The 21033-nt window shown below is 37.3% G+C and overlaps 1 protein-coding gene across 1 annotated transcript in view; it reads left to right on the top strand.

Moving 5' to 3' along the window:
* The first annotated feature begins 418 nt into the window (after positions 1–418).
* slc44a4 (solute carrier family 44 member 4) overlaps positions 419–21033 on the top strand; it is a 26381-nt gene continuing 5766 nt past the window's right edge. The window contains exons 1-15 of the mRNA XM_079879787.1: positions 419–665; positions 6081–6129; positions 7037–7110; positions 8520–8598; positions 8679–8778; positions 10403–10534; positions 11097–11157; positions 11264–11384; positions 12673–12756; positions 13684–13796; positions 14180–14302; positions 16332–16431; positions 16723–16815; positions 16941–17043; positions 18509–18768. Coding sequence (XP_079735913.1) covers positions 608–665; positions 6081–6129; positions 7037–7110; positions 8520–8598; positions 8679–8778; positions 10403–10534; positions 11097–11157; positions 11264–11384; positions 12673–12756; positions 13684–13796; positions 14180–14302; positions 16332–16431; positions 16723–16815; positions 16941–17043; positions 18509–18768 — 1550 coding nt within the window. The 5' untranslated portion in view covers positions 419–607. The remainder of the gene's footprint in view (positions 666–6080; positions 6130–7036; positions 7111–8519; positions 8599–8678; positions 8779–10402; positions 10535–11096; positions 11158–11263; positions 11385–12672; positions 12757–13683; positions 13797–14179; positions 14303–16331; positions 16432–16722; positions 16816–16940; positions 17044–18508; positions 18769–21033) is intronic.

Genomic DNA, 21033 nt, shown 5'->3' with positions numbered 1-21033 from the left:
CGAGCGAACAACAGTAAACGTGACCGCACCTTTATACAGCACAACACAACAACACTTCATTATTTATTTATTTTGTATTAGCCTATGTGTTGTATTATTATTTTATTATGAATGTGTCACTTTATTACAGATCTATCACAACAAATATCCGTGTTATATTGTTAATAACTTTGACAAAATACAGTTTAACAGAGAACCCTGACAAAATATCAGTGATTTGTTTAAAACGTCGTTAATAGTTGACAAAAACACAGTTTAACAGAGAAACCTGAAAACTCACTTTTCTCCACAAGTTTCTGAATACTCCCGCTGTGATATAAACAGCCACCGCCGGTAGAGGACGCGCGCGTGTGCGAAGGACGTGCACGGGAGCGTGAGCGCGCATCCAGGTGAGCCAGAGGTGCGCGCAGCGGCAGGTGCCGTGTGTGACGTCATCACAGTGCTTAGTTACTCTAAAGATTTACAGACAATACAGCAGCTCTGAAACTAACCCCCGCGCGCGCTGAGACCGGGCTTTATCGCCTCAGATGAACGCGGCCGTGCAGTGAAACAGCTCGAGATCATTCACACGCTCGTTATTTAAAACACATGACCGCAAAGTGAAAAGATGGGCGGAAAGAAACGAGAGGAAACAGAAGAAGCGCAACAAAACAACTCGGAGTATGGTAAGACAGTTTCTGAATTTGCCAGCTGTAACTATGGGTGTATTTGTGAGTCCTACAGTTGGAGCATTTCTCAGGAGAATAATGCTATAATGCAACAGGCTGATTATATCGTGTGTGTTTGAGTGTTTCGATATGTGCCCTATAATCAATATATGACAGACAGTAGCCTACCCGTGATGTGTTAGCCTATCTTTCATTGTTTCCCTCGATCTGGGGTCGTCCTCAAGTTGAAAACTGAGTCATAGTAAACAAAGTTTACAAGATCAGGGAATATCAGGGAATTCAACAGTTGTGTTTTAAAGCCTGAAAATTAAGCTAATTAAAATATTAAATTAAACAACAATAATAATACATTAAAATCTTAAAAAGTCTTGGAAAATTTTATAGTGAATCCATAGTATTTTTTTCTAGTTTTCCTGAGCATATTTCAGAATATATATATATATATATATATATATATATATATATATTTATATTTATATATAACTAACTAACTAACTATAGAATTTTCCAAGACTTTTTAAGATTTTAATTTATTTTTTATTTAATATTTTCATTGTATTCATTTCTAGGCTTAAAAAGCACAATTGTTGAATATGTTGTGTTTTTGTGGAATATATATATATATTACTGTAACAGAAGTCATAGAAATAGAATTATTTGATTGTCTTCTGTAATTAATAATATAATTTATAGATGCTCTGGCATGTCCTCATTTAGTTTAGTTAAAGTAAACATGTATGTATTCACAGTGACTCTTGCGAATTTGTTTTGTAAAAGCTGAGCTTGTGCAAAAGATGGTCCAGCCCTTCGGTTAAACAGACCTGAACACTCGAAACCAGCCGGTCATCCACTAAAGCCTTCCTTCTGACGGGACGATCTGTGAATATCTGCATTCACTGTGAAGTTACAGCTGATCCTGAGCGCATCTGTGTTTCTTTATGATGCCATGATGGGAGAGAGCTCATATTCATGCTTTATGATGCTATGATAGATAAGCACGTCTTCATCATTCTTGAGGAACGGCAGAGCATGAGTTCTCATGTTTCTGTTACAAATTACTCAATGCTCTTCTTCCTGTGTGTCTTTGAGCAACAGCAGAAATGTGAACCGTGTGTGTTTTAGTACACAGGCCAGCATAGAAAGCTGTTTGTGCCAGATGATCATGGGTATTTGTTCTTCCTGGTCACTCGGCACGCTTCAGTCGGAGAACGCTGGAGATAAGACATTTCTCTGGAGGTTCAGTTACTGGGTAACAAGCCTGTTGGTCAACATTTAAACCAGGAAGAATCACATAATCATAAACACACACTCACATTGCCCTTGTGTTTCAGACAAGGAAGGCGTTGACCTCATTTTAGCACTTAATTAGCTGGTTGTGTTGGATTGTGGACATAATTTGAAATGGTTTCCTGAAAGATAGGCTGACGCACAGTTTCACACCTGCTGAACCTGTAGTTAAATAAGGATATACCAACACTTTTATTATTTATATATAAAGCTATCACTTCTGTACACACCCCCACACCTGAACCCTTGAACTGTTCTGCGTGTTAAAATAAAAATAAAAATTGCTTGATTTATGAATCGACTTTCAAATTAGACCCCAAATGTCCTCAAAGGGAAGTTTTGTCAGCTTTAATTTGTCAGAGTTGTTTTAAAGTTGGCGTGAAATGAAATCCATCCTATTTTCTAAGTGGATGTTATTGATCTAACTGTGAACGATTCTTCCGTGAATACGTGTTTTTTAATCTCAATTTTTGATCAAAGTATTATTACGATTTTCCTGTGAAGCGACATAGTTCACTTAAGCCCCGCCCCTTTCTTAAAACCCACTGCAGACTCACAATTCAGACCCGCCTACATTTTTGAATGCCCCGCCCACATCTCACGATCCAATCAACAACCACCGAATAGAACCAAGTCTCCGCCCCACATTCGTTCTTTTCCAATAATCAGTTTAACTGAGATGTGCGCTACAGTACGTAAGATCTGTTTATCACGACTTTAAGTTCATTATATTAACTACAGACTAACAGAACAGAACATTAGTAATGGATCATTTTTGACTTTGAGGTTTGTCAGGTTTCACACACACATCTCAGGGCAATTACAGTTCACAGTTCTTTGCTAATTAAATTCAGGTTTCTTGTGTTCCACGCATGCTTGTAAGCATCTCTCTGTGTGTGTGTGTGTGTGTGTGTGTGGTTTACTGTAAACCTCTGTAATGCTTCACACAATGAACACCACATGATAAAACCACACATAAAATCTACAACACACCCTTTCTTTTACACGATGCTATAAACTTCTCTTAATGTTCTCTGTCCTAAAGGCAAATAACCGTGTGTGTGTGTGTGTGTGTGTGTGTGTGTGTGTTTAGTGTAACACGATCCTGGATTGTACATAAAGAGCTTGAGAAACTGGTTGGTCTGACAGAAATATGTTGTCATGGCAAGAACTCAGTGTGTGTGTGTGTCTTATAAGAGACTGGTGAGAGTTGATTAATACTTTAATTCATCAAGGACGCAGTAAATTGATCAAAAGTGACAGTAAAGACATTTATAATCTTACTTTCACATAAATGCTGTTCTTTTGAACTTTCTATTCATCAGAGAATTCAGAAAAATAACATGTATCAGTTTCCACACAAATATGAAGCTGTTTTCAACATTGATAATAATCATAAATGTGTCTTGATCATCAAATCATCATGTTATACTGATTTGTGAAAGATCATGTGACCCTGAAGACTGGAGTAATGAAGCTTTAATCACAGGAATAAATTACACTTTACTATATACTCACATAGAAAACAGCTATTTAACATTGCAATAATATTTCAGATTTTACTGTAGTTTTGATCAAATAAACGCAGCTTTGCTGAGCAGAAGAGACTGACATGAATCTGTGTTGTAATGGAGTGTGTGTGTTGTGGTTGTGTATTCTGTGGCTCATGAATCATGTGGTCAGGAGCTTTGAAGAAACACTTTCCTGTATTTTCTTGTGACTTCTTCCACTCATTTACTGCTTCACTTTTACCCGTGTACCTTAAGCTTATGAAGAAAGTTAATGTTTTACACCGTACAGAGTTCTGGAGGTTATTAACATTTAAGATCAAAGATTAAAACGGATTCGGATCAGATCCTTTTTTTCTTCCTCAACGATTTGAACATGTTGCGTTACGTTCGGGAATGAAGTCAGCGTGAAACAGAAGTTGTGATGGTCTTCTCTTCTCTATTGTGACGTATATCCGAGTGAAGCGCTTCTGGAACAAGAACACGTGGGCGGGGCTTGATTTTGCCTGTGAGGAATTGATTGGATGGTGGTGGTTTGCTATTGGCTGATCTCATTTGAGTGACAGGTTGCCCCGCCCACATCATCAGTGGAGAGAAGAGATGCTGCGTCCCAATTCACAAACTATCTGTCCTAAATAGTGTTCAAAATTAGAATTAGTGTGTCCCAAATCATAGTGTGAATGCATTAAACAAGCAGCTCTAGTAAATGATCTCAGATGTATGTGGATTAACATACAGAAATAATTATTGGAGTGTTTTTAAATCAGCTTCCTGTTTCTTTGTAATTATTTGTGAAATTTACTAACAATTTCTGAGTGAAAACTGTTTAAAAGCAAACCCTGCACCGAATGTTCCCCAGTGCAGGAGCCGACCCGAGTCTGTGTGATAAACGATCCGCTTGCAGAAGATCCTGATCGACAGGTTTCAGAGGAACAGAGCAGACGCGCTCGCTGTAGTTCCACTCCATCTTTGAATTCAAATGATACTCAAATTCTCTCCTCTTGTTTATATATGACGTGAACTGTGAAGAGTAGAAGAGCTTCAGCATTATGAGTGTCGGGAAACTAACATGAAACACTGCAGCCGGCAGGAGATGAACCCTCACAGACGACACACACACACACACACACACACACACACACACACACACACACACACACACACACACACACACTCACACTCACACTCACACTCACACTCACACTCACACTCACACTCTCACACACTCACACTCACACTCTCACACACACACTCTCACACACACACACACACACACACACACACACACACACACTCACACTCAAACACATACTCACACTCTCACACACACACACACACACACACACATACTCACACTCTCACACACATACTCACACACAGACATACTCACACTCTCACACTCACTCACACACTCACACACACACACACACACACACACACACACTCACACTCAAACACATACTCACACACACACACACTGACACACTGACACACACACTCACACACACACACACACACACACACACACACACACACTCACACACACACACACTCACACACTCACACTCATACACATACTCACACTCTCACACACACACTCACACACACACACACACACACACACACACACACACAGACACACTCACACTCAAACACATACTCACACTCACACACACACTCAAACACATACTCACACTCTCACACACACACATACTCACACACTCACTCACACACACACACACACACATACTCACACACTCACACACAAAGACACACTGACACACACACATACACACACACACACACACACACACACACACACACACACACACACACACACACACACACACACACACACACACACTCACACTCAAAAACTCACACACACACACACACACACACTCTCACACACACTCTCTCTCTCTGACACACACACACACACACACACACAGTGATGCGGGGCGATTACATGACACTACTTCTGATAGAATTCTGAGCTTCATCTATTAAATATTTCGCCGTGGATTGCACAGATGAACTTGTCACACCGCCGGTGCTAAAGATGATTAAACATGGTGTTAAAATACCATGTTTAGGAGTCGCAGGAAAATCAGGAGTCGCAGCTCATAAAATACACACTTTGCCTTGTACATTCACTGAAACAGTCTTCAGTTGTCTGAGGGTGTAACCTTTCAATGGTAACACTTCACAGTAAAGTTCATTAGTTAATGTGTTACTAACATGAACTAAACATGAGCAATACTGCACTGTATTTATTAATCTTCGTTAATGTTAGTTAATAAAACTCCAGCTGTTCATTGTGTTCATGTTAGTTCACAGTGCATGAACTAATGTCAACTAAATGTAACAAACCTTGTTGAGTGTTACCTTTTCATTTGTGTGTTATTATTGATGTTTTGTTCATAAATCTGTATTATATTACTTGTCCAGCTCTTTGGTTTCAGCTTGTGTTGATTTGAACTGAAGTGTGTGTGTGTGTGTGAGTGAAGCACTGGTGTTTCTGCTGCCACATTATAATGGTTTAATGAGAGGAAGCCAGACACTTCTCCTTCATTAGAGCGCTCACGATGAGTCTAACGATCGCTCTGTCTTCCAGGAGCCCCAGTGCAGCACGACCCCTCGTTCAGCGGCCCCATCCACAACAGGTCAGCACACACACACATCCTCATTCACAACAGAACACACACATATAGTCTTTACATCGTGGCGTTCATGACGATTCTCACTACAGCAACACATCCAGATGGAATTATTCTGGAATTATTCTATATTTATAATTTTTTAATAATTTTTTTTACTTACATTATTTACTTAACCCGATAAATACAGAATCATCTTGTTATTATTTACTTTTATAAAAAATTTTTTAAAAATTAGTCTGCAAACAAATACAGATTAATTACATTTTGTAATTATTCTAGATTTATTATCATTCTCTTGATTTGTTTACTTATAAATATTTATATTATTATATTATATTATTATTATATTATTATTCTGCAGCAAACAATACAGAATAGTTGTTCTATAATACATTTTCATTTGATTTTTTTAAAAAACTTTTTATAATTACATTTTATATAAATAGAATAATTCCATTCCATTACAATTCTCATGATTTATATATATATTTTTTTATATTTCTTTGGAATAAATTAGGCAGCAAACAAAGAATAATTACATTTTATAATTCTATATTTGTAATTTCATTAGATTTTTTTACATTACATTTTTTTTATAATTACATTTTGTAATAAATTTATAATAATTCTGATTAGATTTTTTTACATTACATTTTTTTTCATAATAAATAATAGGCAGCAATGACATTATAATGTAAAACACTTTTCAACTTAACTAAAATACATTATTATTTTTTGTTATACATTATTACAGTAATGATCATTTAATGTGTAATTATCATGAAAATTATGCCAAACAATGCAACAACAACAAAAAACATCTTAATGAAATTCTATAAATAATACTGTTCTTGATGCGTAATATGTTCAATCTGTTATATGTTGTGTGTGTGTGTGTGTGTGTGTGTAGGAGCTGTACTGACATCATATGCTGCGTTCTGTTCATGCTGGTCATCGTCGGGTACATGGTGGTGGGAATTCTGGGTAAGCTCCTGTTTCTTTGTCATGGATTGACGCCATGTTTACTCAGACCTGAAAGCATTATGGAAATTGACCTCTGTATGTAAATGCTGGAGAGAGCAGGGGGTTATGGGTAACATAATGTGATTATTTCTGCAGACTGAGAGTAGACACAAGTTTATTGAGCTCTCTATATATAATCTGTATATAAAACTGATTATAATTGCTGTAGACAAAAACAAATCTTAAAAGCATCTTTTCTTAAAACATAATTTTTAAGTAAGGGATAATGTATAGAGAGGCGGTTGTTATAGCGAATAACAAGCCCGACAGGCTGAAGGGCTTGTTATTCGCTATAACGACCGCCTCTCTATACATTATCCCGCTTATTACATGGCTACCTACAAAAAATAAATAAATAATTTGACACGAATTATTGATTTAAAAAGGAGTTTATTGATTTAAAAACGATTGTATTGCTTCCGCCAAAGAAAATAGTCCGTTCCGCGTCCATAGCAACGCGCTGTTTTTCATGGCAACGGTCTGTTATAAAGAAATAACAGACCGCATTCTACATTGGAATTCAGCCAAGCCATGTAATAATATTATTTAATGTCATTTTAAATTCCTGATTTAGAATTTTAAACCGAATGCAGAATTGCAGTTTGAATTTGAATGTTAGGAAGTGACCTTTAGTTGCCCAGTGTGGAAGAACACAATTTCCTTTTTTATGTGTCCAGTTCAATTCACACTCAAACTCACGAATCTCATGAATGGGAAACAATTCTTCAGTTTCAAATTTTGCACTAGATAAAATATAACCATCATTTTTTATTTTTTTATGTTTTTATTATATTTTATATTTTGTATTTATTTATTTATTTATTTACAAAACACATTAAAAGACAAATTAAAAAAAAGAAACAAAATATCAATACAAAGGGTTCCACTTTAAATGTTTTAAATTGCTATTTAATGCACTTGCTTTGATATCCTGATATCCTGATAATCTGGAGTTTTGGCATGTCTGTCTGATCACGTTTATCATCTTCATTATTTCCTCTTGACATCTGTGTGTTTGTGTGTGAAAGCTCATTGAACTGAGATCAAACTACAGCTAATGAAGATCAAGCCAAACACTAATTAGAGTCTAAGGACTTTACCATAGAACTAATTACAGTCACAGTGATCTTACCACGGTTCGGGACTGGAGTTATGGACAACATGAAGTGGAGTTCATGTTTGGTTCTCATCTGATAGTGTCAGTGCAGATAGATAAGATAATATTTCTGAATATTGATCATAATCTTATGGATTGAACTGCCTTTAAGAACATGAGTGGCCACAGAAATCTGATTAAATGAACACACATTGATTGGCTCTTCTGGTGTTAACGTGTGTGTATTTGCTGTGAAATGGTTTGATTCCTGTAGCCTGGCTGTACGGAGACCCTCGACACGTGCTTTATCCCAGAAACTCCACGGGAATGTTCTGCGGAATCGGACAGAACAAGTGAGATTTGCCGTCGGTCGTTCTGGGATCTTCTGGGCTTGGTCTGTGTTTCTCGATGCTCATGTCTGTCTGTCTCTCAGGGATAAACCCAGCGTCATGTATTTTGACATCCTCAAATGCGCCACAGCGACCAACATCATGGCAGCGGCTCTGCAGGGCCTCCAGTGTCCCACCACACAGGTACAAGCCAGATCTATCCAAAATCACCTGCGTTTGTTACTGGTTTATAAAGTTTCCTGATGTCCATGAGGCTTTTACATCTCAATCACTCATAATTTGGTCATTTTCTGCTCTGTTTTTGAGCTTTTGGTTTGAACACTCGGTTTAAAAAGGGCGTGTCTCCTTTAAGACTTCAGTGCAAACGCCCTCTGCTGTGATTGGGTGGCATATTTGCATATTAAATAAGCATTATACATGTGGAACTGTTAAAACGCGATTAGGATTTGAGTTGCTGGCAATGATGTAAAGTGTGCATTACAATATAATGATTACATTTAGCCTATCACATTTAACTATATCGTTGCTGTTGGGCGGAAACCACAGGGAATGGAAACATGTAAATAGTTAAACTGCGCTGTCAGAGTTGATATTGTGGCTTTATATGTGGTCAGACACTTGCATGTGTCATTATATTTTTATATTTGACCACAGTCAAGCTCGAATGGAGTTTGGAGGTTTATGACCAGTGAATATCAGACTTGTTTTGTCCGTCTTTAGAAGCTGCATTTGAGGCATTAAGTGCATCACATTACATTTCATCAACTTACAGGTTATAAAGTGTATTGTAGCGATGTGTGCGCTCAGTTTTCTCTATCATTTGGCCAAGATCTCATGTTATTAAAGATGAAGTGCTATGTACAGGCTATTTAGGAACTAGCTGTGACTCAATGACAAATGCTAGACTGAGACTCTCTTCTGCGCTCCTCAAATACATTAAACATTAGTCTTTATTCTGTAAATATAGTGTTTCTTGACTAAAGAAAATGTTGTACTTGTTCAAAGAACCAGTTCTTTATTTGTTAGTGTGGCACTTAATTTATGATAGAGGTGGGCGGAGCTACGAGCTTTGACTGACAGTTTGAGGAGCCAATGGAGTTATGAGGCTTAATTGGTTAAATTATTGGTTAAATGTTTGCAAAACCCACAGACAGACATAAAGGGTGACCAATGGTAATGTAAAATGACCAAATATGGAGATACAAGGTTTCTGCCAGACAGTGACAGTGTAAATACTATAATATACTTTACTATAATACTATACTATATACTATATATACTATACTATATATACTATAATATATATATATATATGTATATGTATGAAACATTTCTCATTTTTATTTAGTTAAACATCATGTACTAAAATAACTAAATCACTAAAACTGAAATAAAACATACATATTAAAAAAAAAACTAAAACTAATAAAGAAGACAAAAACACAACAAAATTACTAAAACTTTAATACAAAATAAAATGAAAATACAAAAATAAACATGAACTCAAAATATAAGAAAGAACTATAATAGTATCTCAATGATCCTAAAATAACACTGGTTCATCAAGGACTGGCTGAAGTCTCCCGCTCCTGCTTTCTCTTGAGGAACAACACTAATTCCTCCACATTAATCTCCTCATGTGTGTCTGTTTTAGTTCTCCCAAGGAGAAACATCTGAGACAAAGCCCAAACTTATTATCTGGAAACACTTATATGCATGCTGATGTTTGAAAGAGCAACATCTGAATAATAACCTTCCATGAGTGGTGATATCTGTGTGTGACAGTGTTGTGTGTTTGCTGCTGTAGGTGTGTGTGCAGTCGTGTCCGTCAGAGTTCTGGGCTCTGTCTCCTTTCGCCTACGTACCGAACGCAAAACCAGCCAATTATTTCAAACAGGAGTTCTGCGTCCCTTCCTTCCAGCTGCAAAACACTACTTTAGTAAGTGTGTGTGAGAGTGTGAGAGTGTGAGAGTGTGAGTGAGTGAATGTGTGTGTGAGTGAGTGAGTGAATGTGTGTGTGAGTGAGTGAATGTGTGTGTGTGTGAGTGTGTGTGAGTGTGTGTGAGTGTGTGTGAGTGTGTGTGAGTGTGTGTGTGTGTGTGTGTGTGTGTGTGTGTGAGTGAGTGTGTGAGTGTGTGTGTGTGTGTGTGAGTGTGTGTGTGTGTGTGTGAGTGTGTGTGTGTGAGTGTGTGTGTGTGTGTGTGTGTGAGTGTGTGTGTGTGTGTGTGAGTGTGTGTGTGTGAGTGTGTGTGTGTGTGTGTGTGTGAGTGTGTGTGAGTGTGTGTGAGTGTGTGTGAGTGTGTGTGAGTGTGTGTGAGTGTGTGTGAGTGTGTGTGTGAGTGAGTGTGTGTGTGAGTGAGTGTGTGTGTGAGAAAGTGTGTGTGCGAGAGTGTGTGTGTTTTGATGATCTATACCATTAATAAAGGAATATCCTCTCTAATAAAGATGAATGTGACAGTGTTATGTTTTCTGACAGTGTGCGATCTCTCTCTCTCTTTCAGACAACTATGGACATCATAAATAAAGAGTTGTGTCCTTATTACTTCACACCGACATCCTCTGGTGAGTGACAGAAGATGAAGACACTGAACACCACATTATTTCTTCCTCTCGTTGATATCCTCACCATCGTCCGTCTGTCCGTCTGTCCGTCTGTCCGTCTCTCTAGTGTTGGGACGGTGTTTGCCCAGTTTGGGAGGAGATGCGTTTAATCCCGGTAATCTTGGAAACTTCAGTCTTCCAGGAATGAATCAAAACCAGTCTGTGGCAGCGATCGTGAATGCTACAGGGTAAATACACACACACACACACACACACACACACACACACATACACTCGCTCACTCACTCACTCACACACTCGCACACACACACACCCACTCGCACTCATGCACACACACTCACACTCGCACACATGCACACACACTCACACTCGCACACATGCACACACACACACTCACACATGTACACACACACTTGCGCTCTCAAACACAGACACCCATACACACACCCTCACTAATGGATCATACATACCAATACTCGTATCAATACTAATACAAATATCATTAAATATTATATATTAATAATACTAAAATGACACATACAATTTTTTTTCAAGAGTTTACACACATTATTCCTAATTATCTTTCTGTGCATCTCATTAAAGGTCTGCATGTGGTGTGTGTTGTTCAGCGTCTGCTCATCATGAGCTCTAGATCTGTCCAGTTTATTAAAGATGAATGTGTATCGACTGTAGACGTGTATCAGTTCATATACAGCCAGATAAAACTATAGACTGAGTCACACCACACACTAGTCCTGCTACTAAACCTGTCTTACAGTCACAGTGTGTGATTTGCTGCATTGTTTTGTCAAATTGAGCTCATTTCTCATTTTACTGAGGACTTTAGTTGAATATGCTGGTGTGTGTGTGTTTACTGACGCGTGTCTCTCTTGTCCAGTGCTGGAGGAGTGTCAAAGTGAGTCACTGACAGACAGTGTCCATGTGTAGAAGTAGACGTGTGTGTGTGTGTGTGTGTGTGTGTGTGTGTGTGTGTGTGTGTGTGTCGTCCTGATCATCTGTCTGTCTCTGTGTCGAATCAGTGTCTCTCTCTCTCTGCAGGGTGAAGGACGAGTAGCTGTAGTCGTTTAGAGCTTCTAGTCTGTGTGTGTGTGTGTCTGTCTGTCTGTGTGTGTGTGTCTGTCTGTCTGTCTGTCTGTCTGTGTGTGTGTGTGTGTGTGTGTGTGTGTGTGTGTCTGTCTGTCTGTCTGTCTGTCTGTCTGTCTGTCTGTCTGTGTGTGTGTGTGTGTGTGTGTGTGTGTGTGTGTGTGTGTGTGTGTGTGTGTGTGTGTGTGTGTGTGTGTGTGTGTGTGTGTGTGTGTGTGTGTGTGTGTGTGTGTGTCTGTCTGTTTGCTTCTCAGAGCTTCATTTGTGAGCTTCAACAAATGCTTTGTAAAGTCTTCTGAGCTTTACAAAGGAGAGAGCAACTCTCCCGCGGGACGCGTGTGTGTGTGTGTGTGTGTGTGAGACTCTCTGCTTCTGCTCAGCGTTTGTTCTGACGTGATTCTGTGTTCACAGCGACATCACCAACGGCTTCAACATCAAAGATGTAGGTCTGCGGATCTTCGAGGACTTCGCCAAGTCGTGGCAGTGGATCGTCGCGTGAGTCCGCATCTTTACTGTCTCACACTCGCCTCACACTCGTCTCACACTCGTGATCGAGTGAAACATTCACAGCTTTCAACAAATCTTCTTACAGGAAAAAATGCTTAGTTTGATATTTTGTTATTTATGCACTGAAAGACTTTTATATGTGTTTGAATCATTTTCAAAATGTGACTTTTGAGTTTCAACTCCATATAGATGCATAATTTTATTAGAGAATTTAATTGAATTATTATTAGTAATATTTTATATTTTCATTATTTTCATTATTTATATATATATATATATACACTACCGTTGACAAGATTGGGGTCAGCAAGAATTTTTTTTTGGATGCATTAAATTGATCAAAAGTGACAGTAAAGACATTTATAATGTTACAAAAGGTTCTATTTCAAATAAATGCTGTTCTTTTGAACTTTCTATTCATCAAAGAATCCTGAGAAATAACATGTATGACGGTTTCCACAGAAATATGAAGCAGCACAACTATTTTCAACACTGATAATAATCATAAATGCTTCTTGAGCATCAAATCATCATATTATACTGGTTTCTGAAGGATCATGTGACACTGAAGACTGGAGTAATGATGCTGAGAATTCAGCTTTGATCACAGGAATAAATTACACTTTAATATATATTCACATAGAAAACATTTGATTTACACTGGAATAATATTTCTCAATTTTTACTGTATTTTTTAATCAAATAAACACAGCCTTGGTGAACAGAAGAGACTCTTTTAAAAACATTAAAAATCTTAGCGACCCCAAACTTGTGAACGGTAGTGTATATATATATATATATTAATTTAAATTAATTTAAAGAAATCTGTTTTTACTTTTTAGACTATGACCCTTATACAGTATATATAATGAAAATCTAAATTAATATTAATAATTAAATGTGTGTGTGTGTCAGGGGTCTGGTGATCGCGATGGTGGTCAGCGTCCTCTTCCTCCTGCTGTTACGCTTCACCGCACCGATCCTGATCTGGATCCTCATCGTCGGCGTTCTGGCGGTCGGAGCCTTCGGTAAATCCTCTGCGCGTTTCTAAACTCTAAACTCTAAACTCTAAACTCTAATCGCTTCTTTCAACTCGTTACATTGTGTTCTAAACCACTATGACATCATCCAGTGATCTGAGATGTTCATCTGAGCCTTTGTCCCGATATCCAGATATGAGAAACAGTGTGTAATCGGGCATATTTTCTGTCATAAAATCTCACGGCACAAAAGGCTGCTATGAAACATCCCGTTTATTCTGACTGTGATGTTGAATCATCGTTAATGAATAATGTCAGTCTGTTTGAAACGTGCTGATATAAGCACTCTGGGCCGGTGAAAGGGGCTGATGATGTTTTTGAAGACTGATATTAATAAAGTGTCTGATAATGATTGTGTGATTCTCCGTCAGGAATCTGGTACTGTTATAATGAGTACATGTCTCTGGCCAACTCCAGCACCACCTTCAATAACGTGGGCTTCACCACCAATGTGCAGGTGTATCTGCAGGTGCGGGACACCTGGCTGGCCTTCTGTGAGTCTTACACACACTTACACACACTTTTACACACTTACACACACTTACACACTTAAACACACTTTTACACACACTTACACACACTTCTACACACTTCTACACACTTCTACACACACTTTTACACACTTAAACACACTTATACACACTTTTACACACTTTTACACACTTATACACACTTACACACACTTTTACACACTTTTACACACTTTTACACACACTTACACACACTTACACACACTTACACACACTTAAACACACTTATACACACTTATACACACTTTTACACACTTTTACACACTTACACAAACTTATACAAACTTTTACACACTTTTACACACTTTTACACACTTTTACACACTTTTACACGCTTTTACACACTTTTACACACTTTTACACACTTATGCACGCTTTTACACACTTTTACACACTTATACACGCTTTTACACACTTACACACACTTATACACGCTTTTACACACTTATACACACTTATACACACTTATACACGCTTTTACACACTTAAACACACTTATACACACTTTTACACACTTACACACACTTTTACACACTTTTACACACTTTTACACACTTACACACACTTAAACACTTATACACACTTTTACACACTTACACTTTTACACACTTTTACACACTTTTAAACACTTACACACACTTAAACACTTATACACACTTTTACACACTTACACTTTTACACACTTTTACACACTTTTACACACTTACACACACTTAAACACTTATACACACTTTTACACACTTACACTTTTACACACTTTTACACACTTTTACACACTTATACACGCTTTTACACACTTACACACACTTATACACGCTTTTACACACTTATACACGCTTATACACGCTTTTACACACTTAAACACACTTATACACACTTTTACACACTTATACACACTTTTAAACATAAATGTAAGTGAAATATTGGAACTTCATCTCTATTTAATTTCTCTTTTCATTTTAATGTGCTTCTTTCACATAATAACTTTTTTAATTTAATTTACACTACATTAAATTTAAATGAAATAGAATTTAATTGAAATAGAATTGAAATATTGGAAATTCATCTCTCAGTTCCATTTTAATTTTAATGTGGTTCTTTCACATGACAGCTTTTTACATTAACTTATACTACATTAAATGAAAATTAAATAGAATTAAGTCTAAATAGAATTTAAATCCTGGAACTTCATCTCTCAGCTCAAATGTTCTTTTCATTTTAATGTGCTTCATTTGAACGAAAAACTTTTATTAAAATTAAAATGATTTTAAATATAATTGAAATATGTGAGGTATACCTGTTCAGTTTCTGTTTTAATTCTAATGTGCCTCATTTGCATGACTACTTTATTTAATTTATACTACATTAAATTAAAATTAAATAGAATTTAATTTAAATACTGTTACTTCATCTCTCAGATGAATGTCTCTTTTAATTTTAATGTGCTTCTTTCACATGATATTTAATTTTTTATTTATTTACACTACATTAAATTTAAATGGAATAGAATTGAATTGAAATAGAATTTAAATACTGGAAATTCATCTCTTTCACATGATAGCTTTTTAAATTGAATTTATACTACATTAAATTCAAATTAAATTGAATTTAATCTAAATATAATTTAAAAACTGTAACGTCAATCTCTCAGCTCAGTTTCTCTTTTAATTTTAATGTGCTTTATTCGAATGATAAACTTAAAAAAATCTTTATTCAATAAAAATTTAATTAAAAAATAATTGAAATACTTGAGCTATAGCTCTTCAGTTTCATATATTTGTTCATATTTAAAATATTTGTTCATATTTATCTATCACAATTATTTATCTTAATTTATAACAAATTCAAATAAATGAAATGCAATACAATGATGACTTAAGAGTATTTATTTTATTCATATTTATCCATCAGGATTTAACAGCAGGTAATAATCATAATCATAATTTTCACATGCATTTATGATAAATGATGTGTGTGTGTGTGTGTGTTGCAGTGATTATTCTGTGTATCGTGGAGGCCGTTCTTCTGCTGGCGCTGATCTTCCTCAGGACTCGCATTCTCATCGCCATCGCTCTCATTCAGGAGACCAGCAAGTACATACACACTTTATTATTAGGGACCATGTCTCACACATGATCGTGTGTGTGTGTGTGTGTGTGTGTGTGTGTGTGTGTGTGTGTGTACACAAGCTTCCAGCCATACCTGTGTTAAATATTCTCACTGAGTCCAGAGCAGGAGCTGAAGCTGATCCCAGGACACACAGATATTAATCATATCATCAAGATCATATTTGAATTGATTTGATGAATTACAGTTTTATGTGTGTGTGTGAGTTTAAGTTGAGTAGTGAGCAAACTTGTGTGTGTGTGTGTGTGTATTTTCAGGGCGTTGGGTCACATGATGTCTACACTTTTCTATCCCATCGTCACGTTTGTGCTGCTGTTGGTGTGTGTGTCGTACTGGGGAATCACAGCGCTGTATCCTTTGAGTATGTGTGTGTGTGTGTGTGTGCGCATCAGTGTGTGTTTCTCATCTGTATATGAATGTTCAGTTGTGTATTCAGTGTGTGATGTTGTGAATCTTTGACCGAGTGTGTGTTCAGATATCTGGCCACGTCAGGCGCTCCGATTTACAGAGTCGTGTCGCTGGACGCCTCACTGGAAAACTGCAGCAGCATACGAGCCAACGAGACCTGCGACCCGGAGGTCAGACTCACACACACACACACACACACACACACACACACACACACACACACACACACACACACACACACAGACAGACACACGCACACACAGACACTCACACTCACACAGACACACACACACACACACACACACACACACATGTCTGGTGCACTATCTTTGTGAGGACTCTCCATAGACGTAATGGTTTTTATACTGTACAAACTGTATATTCTATCCCCTTACACTGCCCCTATCCCTAAACCTGCCCATCACAGGAGACATTCTGCATTTTTACATTTTCAAAAAAACTAATTCTGTATGATTTATAAGCTTTTGTACCCATGGGGACCTCAATTTAGGTCCCCACGGTGACACGAGTCCCCATGAGTCTGTGTGTATTCAGGTTTAAGTCCCCACCGGTGTAGAAAAACATGTCCACACACACACACACACACACACACACACACACACACACACACACAGACACACACACATTCACACACACACACACACACACAGACAGACACACAGACACACAGACACACACACACACACACACAGACAGACACAGACACATTCACACAGACACAGACACACACACACACACACACACACACACACACACACACACAGACACACAGACACACACACACACACACACACACACACACACATTCACAGACAGACACATACACATTCACACAGACAGACGCACAGACGCACACACACACACACACACACACACACACACACACACACACACACATTCACACAGACACACTCTCACACACACACACACACACACACACACACACACACACACACACACACACACACACACACACACACACACACACATACACACACACACACACATTCACACAGACACTCACACACACACACACACACACACACACACACAGACAGACACACGCACACACAGACACTCACACTCACACAGACACACACACACACACACACACACAGACACACACACATTCACACAGACACACTCACACACACACACACACACACACACACACACACACACACACAGACACACACAGACACACAGACACACAGACACACAGACACACACACACACACACACACACACACACACACACACACACACACACACATTCACAGACACACACACACACACACACACACACAGACAGACACAGACACATTCACACAGACACAGACACAGACACTAACACTCACACAGACACACACACACACACACACACACACACACACACACACACACAGACACACACACACACACACACAGACACATTCACACAGACAGACACACACACACACACACACACACTCAGACAGTGACACACGTGATGAGTGTTTGGTCAGGAGAAAGCTCAGGAGTGTTCAGTAAGTGATGTGTGTGTGTGTGTGTGTGTGTGTGTGTGTGTGTGTGTGTGTGTGTGTGTGTGTGTGTGTGTGTTGTTTTCCTCCACAGATGTTCAACAGCAGTCAGCATCCGAGCTGCGCGTCGGCTCGCTGTGTGTTCATCAACTACAACACGGAGGGTTTGTTCCAGAAGAACCTCTTCAACCTGCAGATCTATAACGTGGTGGCGTTCCTGTGGTGTGTGAACTTCGTGATCGCGCTGGGCCACTGCACGCTGGCCGGGGCCTTCGCCTCCTACTACTGGGCCTTCAGGAAACCAGCGGACATCCCAACATTCCCACTGAGCCAGTCCTTCATCAGAGCCCTGCGGTGAGAGCACACACACACACACACACACACACACACACACACACACACACACACACACACACACACACACACACTACATCCTCTTAATCATCATCCTCTCAAGCGTCATCTTAATTCAGCCTTTTATTCATACTAATAATTCAATACAGTGACTTAAAATAGTTTTTTCATATTTATCCATCAGGATTTAATCTGCAGGTATTATTATTATTATTATTATTAATGCAGTTTAATATAATATAATGTATTATATCTAATAAAATTCAATACAGTGGCTAAAGCATCTTCAAATATTTCATATTTATTAGGTATTATTAATTAATAATAATAATAAATATGCCGTTTAATATAATTTAATGTAATATATCTAATAAAATACAATACAGTGACTTAAGCATCTTAAAATATTTTATCATATTTATTAGGTATTATTATTTTTAGTAGTATTAATAATAATAATAATAAGCATAATAATAATAAATATGCCATTTCATATAATTTTATGTATTATATCAAATAAAAATTCAATACGACTTAAGAGTCGTAAAATATGTGTTTATATTTATCCATCAAGATTTAAACTGCAGATAATAACAATAATAATTGAAACAACAATAATAAATATGGTATTTCATATAATTGTATTTATTGTTTATAATTAAACTTCAATAAAACGAGCCTTAAAATATTTGATCATATTTTGGATTGTGGATATTAGCTGTGATATTACTGGTTAATGTCTGCAGTCTTGATGACGTCAGGACAGAAGAAAAGACATTTCAAAGTGGAACAAGTTCTTATAGTTTCATGAGTTTTTAAAAATATTTATTTATTTTTCTTTTTAATAAAGTGCAGTAATAAATCGTTTAGAGAAAGAGCAGAAAATAAGCACTGATGTCACAGTGGTTTGAGACACTAGATGGCGCTCTGATTTACAGCTGCAATTATGGATCATGTTTGTCTGGAATATGTGAATATTAATAAGGGAAAAAGACTAGATCTGCTGTATTGGTGTAATGTATAAAAGCCTTTGCTTTACGGTATGAATATCATGTCTTATTGATTATTAATTTTGCTCAGGTATCACGTGGGCTCTCTGACGTCTTATTGATTTATTGATTATTAATTTTGCTCAGGTATCACGTGGGCTCTCTGGTGTCTTATTGATTTATTGATTATTAATTTTGCTCAGGTATCACGTGGGCTTTCTGATGTCTTATTGATTGATTTATTTATTGATTATTAATTTTGCTCAGGTATCACGTGGGCTCTCTGGCGTCTTATTGATTTATTGATTATTAATTTTGCTCAGGTATCACATGGGCTCTCTGGCGTCTTATTGATTTATTGATTATTAATTTTGCTCAGGTATCACGTGGGCTCTCTGACGTCTTATTGATTTATTGATTATTAATTTTGCTCAGGTATCACGTGGGCTCTCTGATGTCTTATTGATTTATTGATTATTAATTTTGCTCAGGTATCACGTGGGCTTTCTGATGTCTTATTGATTTATTGATTATTAATTTTGCTCAGGTATCACGTGGGCTTTCTGATGTCTTATTGATTGATTTATTTATTGATTATTAATTTTGCTCAGGTATCACGTGGGCTCTCTGGCGTCTTATTGATTTATTGATTATTAATTTTGCTCAGGTATCACGTGTGCTCTCTGATTTCTTATTGATTTATTGATTATTAATTTTGCTCAGGTATCACGTGGGCTCTCTGATGTCTTATTGATTTATTGATTATTAATTTTGCTCAGGTATCACGTGGGCTCTCTGATTTCTTATTGATTTATTGATTATTAATTTTGCTCAGGTATCACGTGGGCTCTCTGATGTCTTATTGATTTATTGATTATTAATTTTGCTCAGGTATCACGTGGGCTCTCTGATTTCTTATTGATTTATTGATTATTAATTTTGCTCAGGTATCACGTGGGCTTTCTGATGTCTTATTGATTGATTTATTTATTGATTATTAATTTTGCTCAGGTATCACGTGGGCTCTCTGACGTCTTATTGATTTATTGATTATTAATTTTGCTCAGGTATCACGTGGGCTCTCTGGTGTCTTATTGATTTATTGATTATTAATTTTGCTCAGGTATCACGTGGGCTCTCTGGTGTCTTATTGATTTATTGATTATTAATTTTGCTCAGGTATCACGTGGGCTTTCTGATGTCTTATTGATTGATTTATTTATTGATTATTAATTTTGCTCAGGTATCACGTGGGCTCTCTGGCGTCTTATTGATT

Source organism: Squalius cephalus (assembly GCF_949319135.1).
Source record: "Squalius cephalus genome assembly, chromosome: 8".
Taxonomy (NCBI): domain Eukaryota; kingdom Metazoa; phylum Chordata; class Actinopteri; order Cypriniformes; family Leuciscidae; genus Squalius; species Squalius cephalus.
Note: the sequence above shows the minus strand (reverse complement) of the source record. Positions and strands in the feature narration are given on the sequence as shown.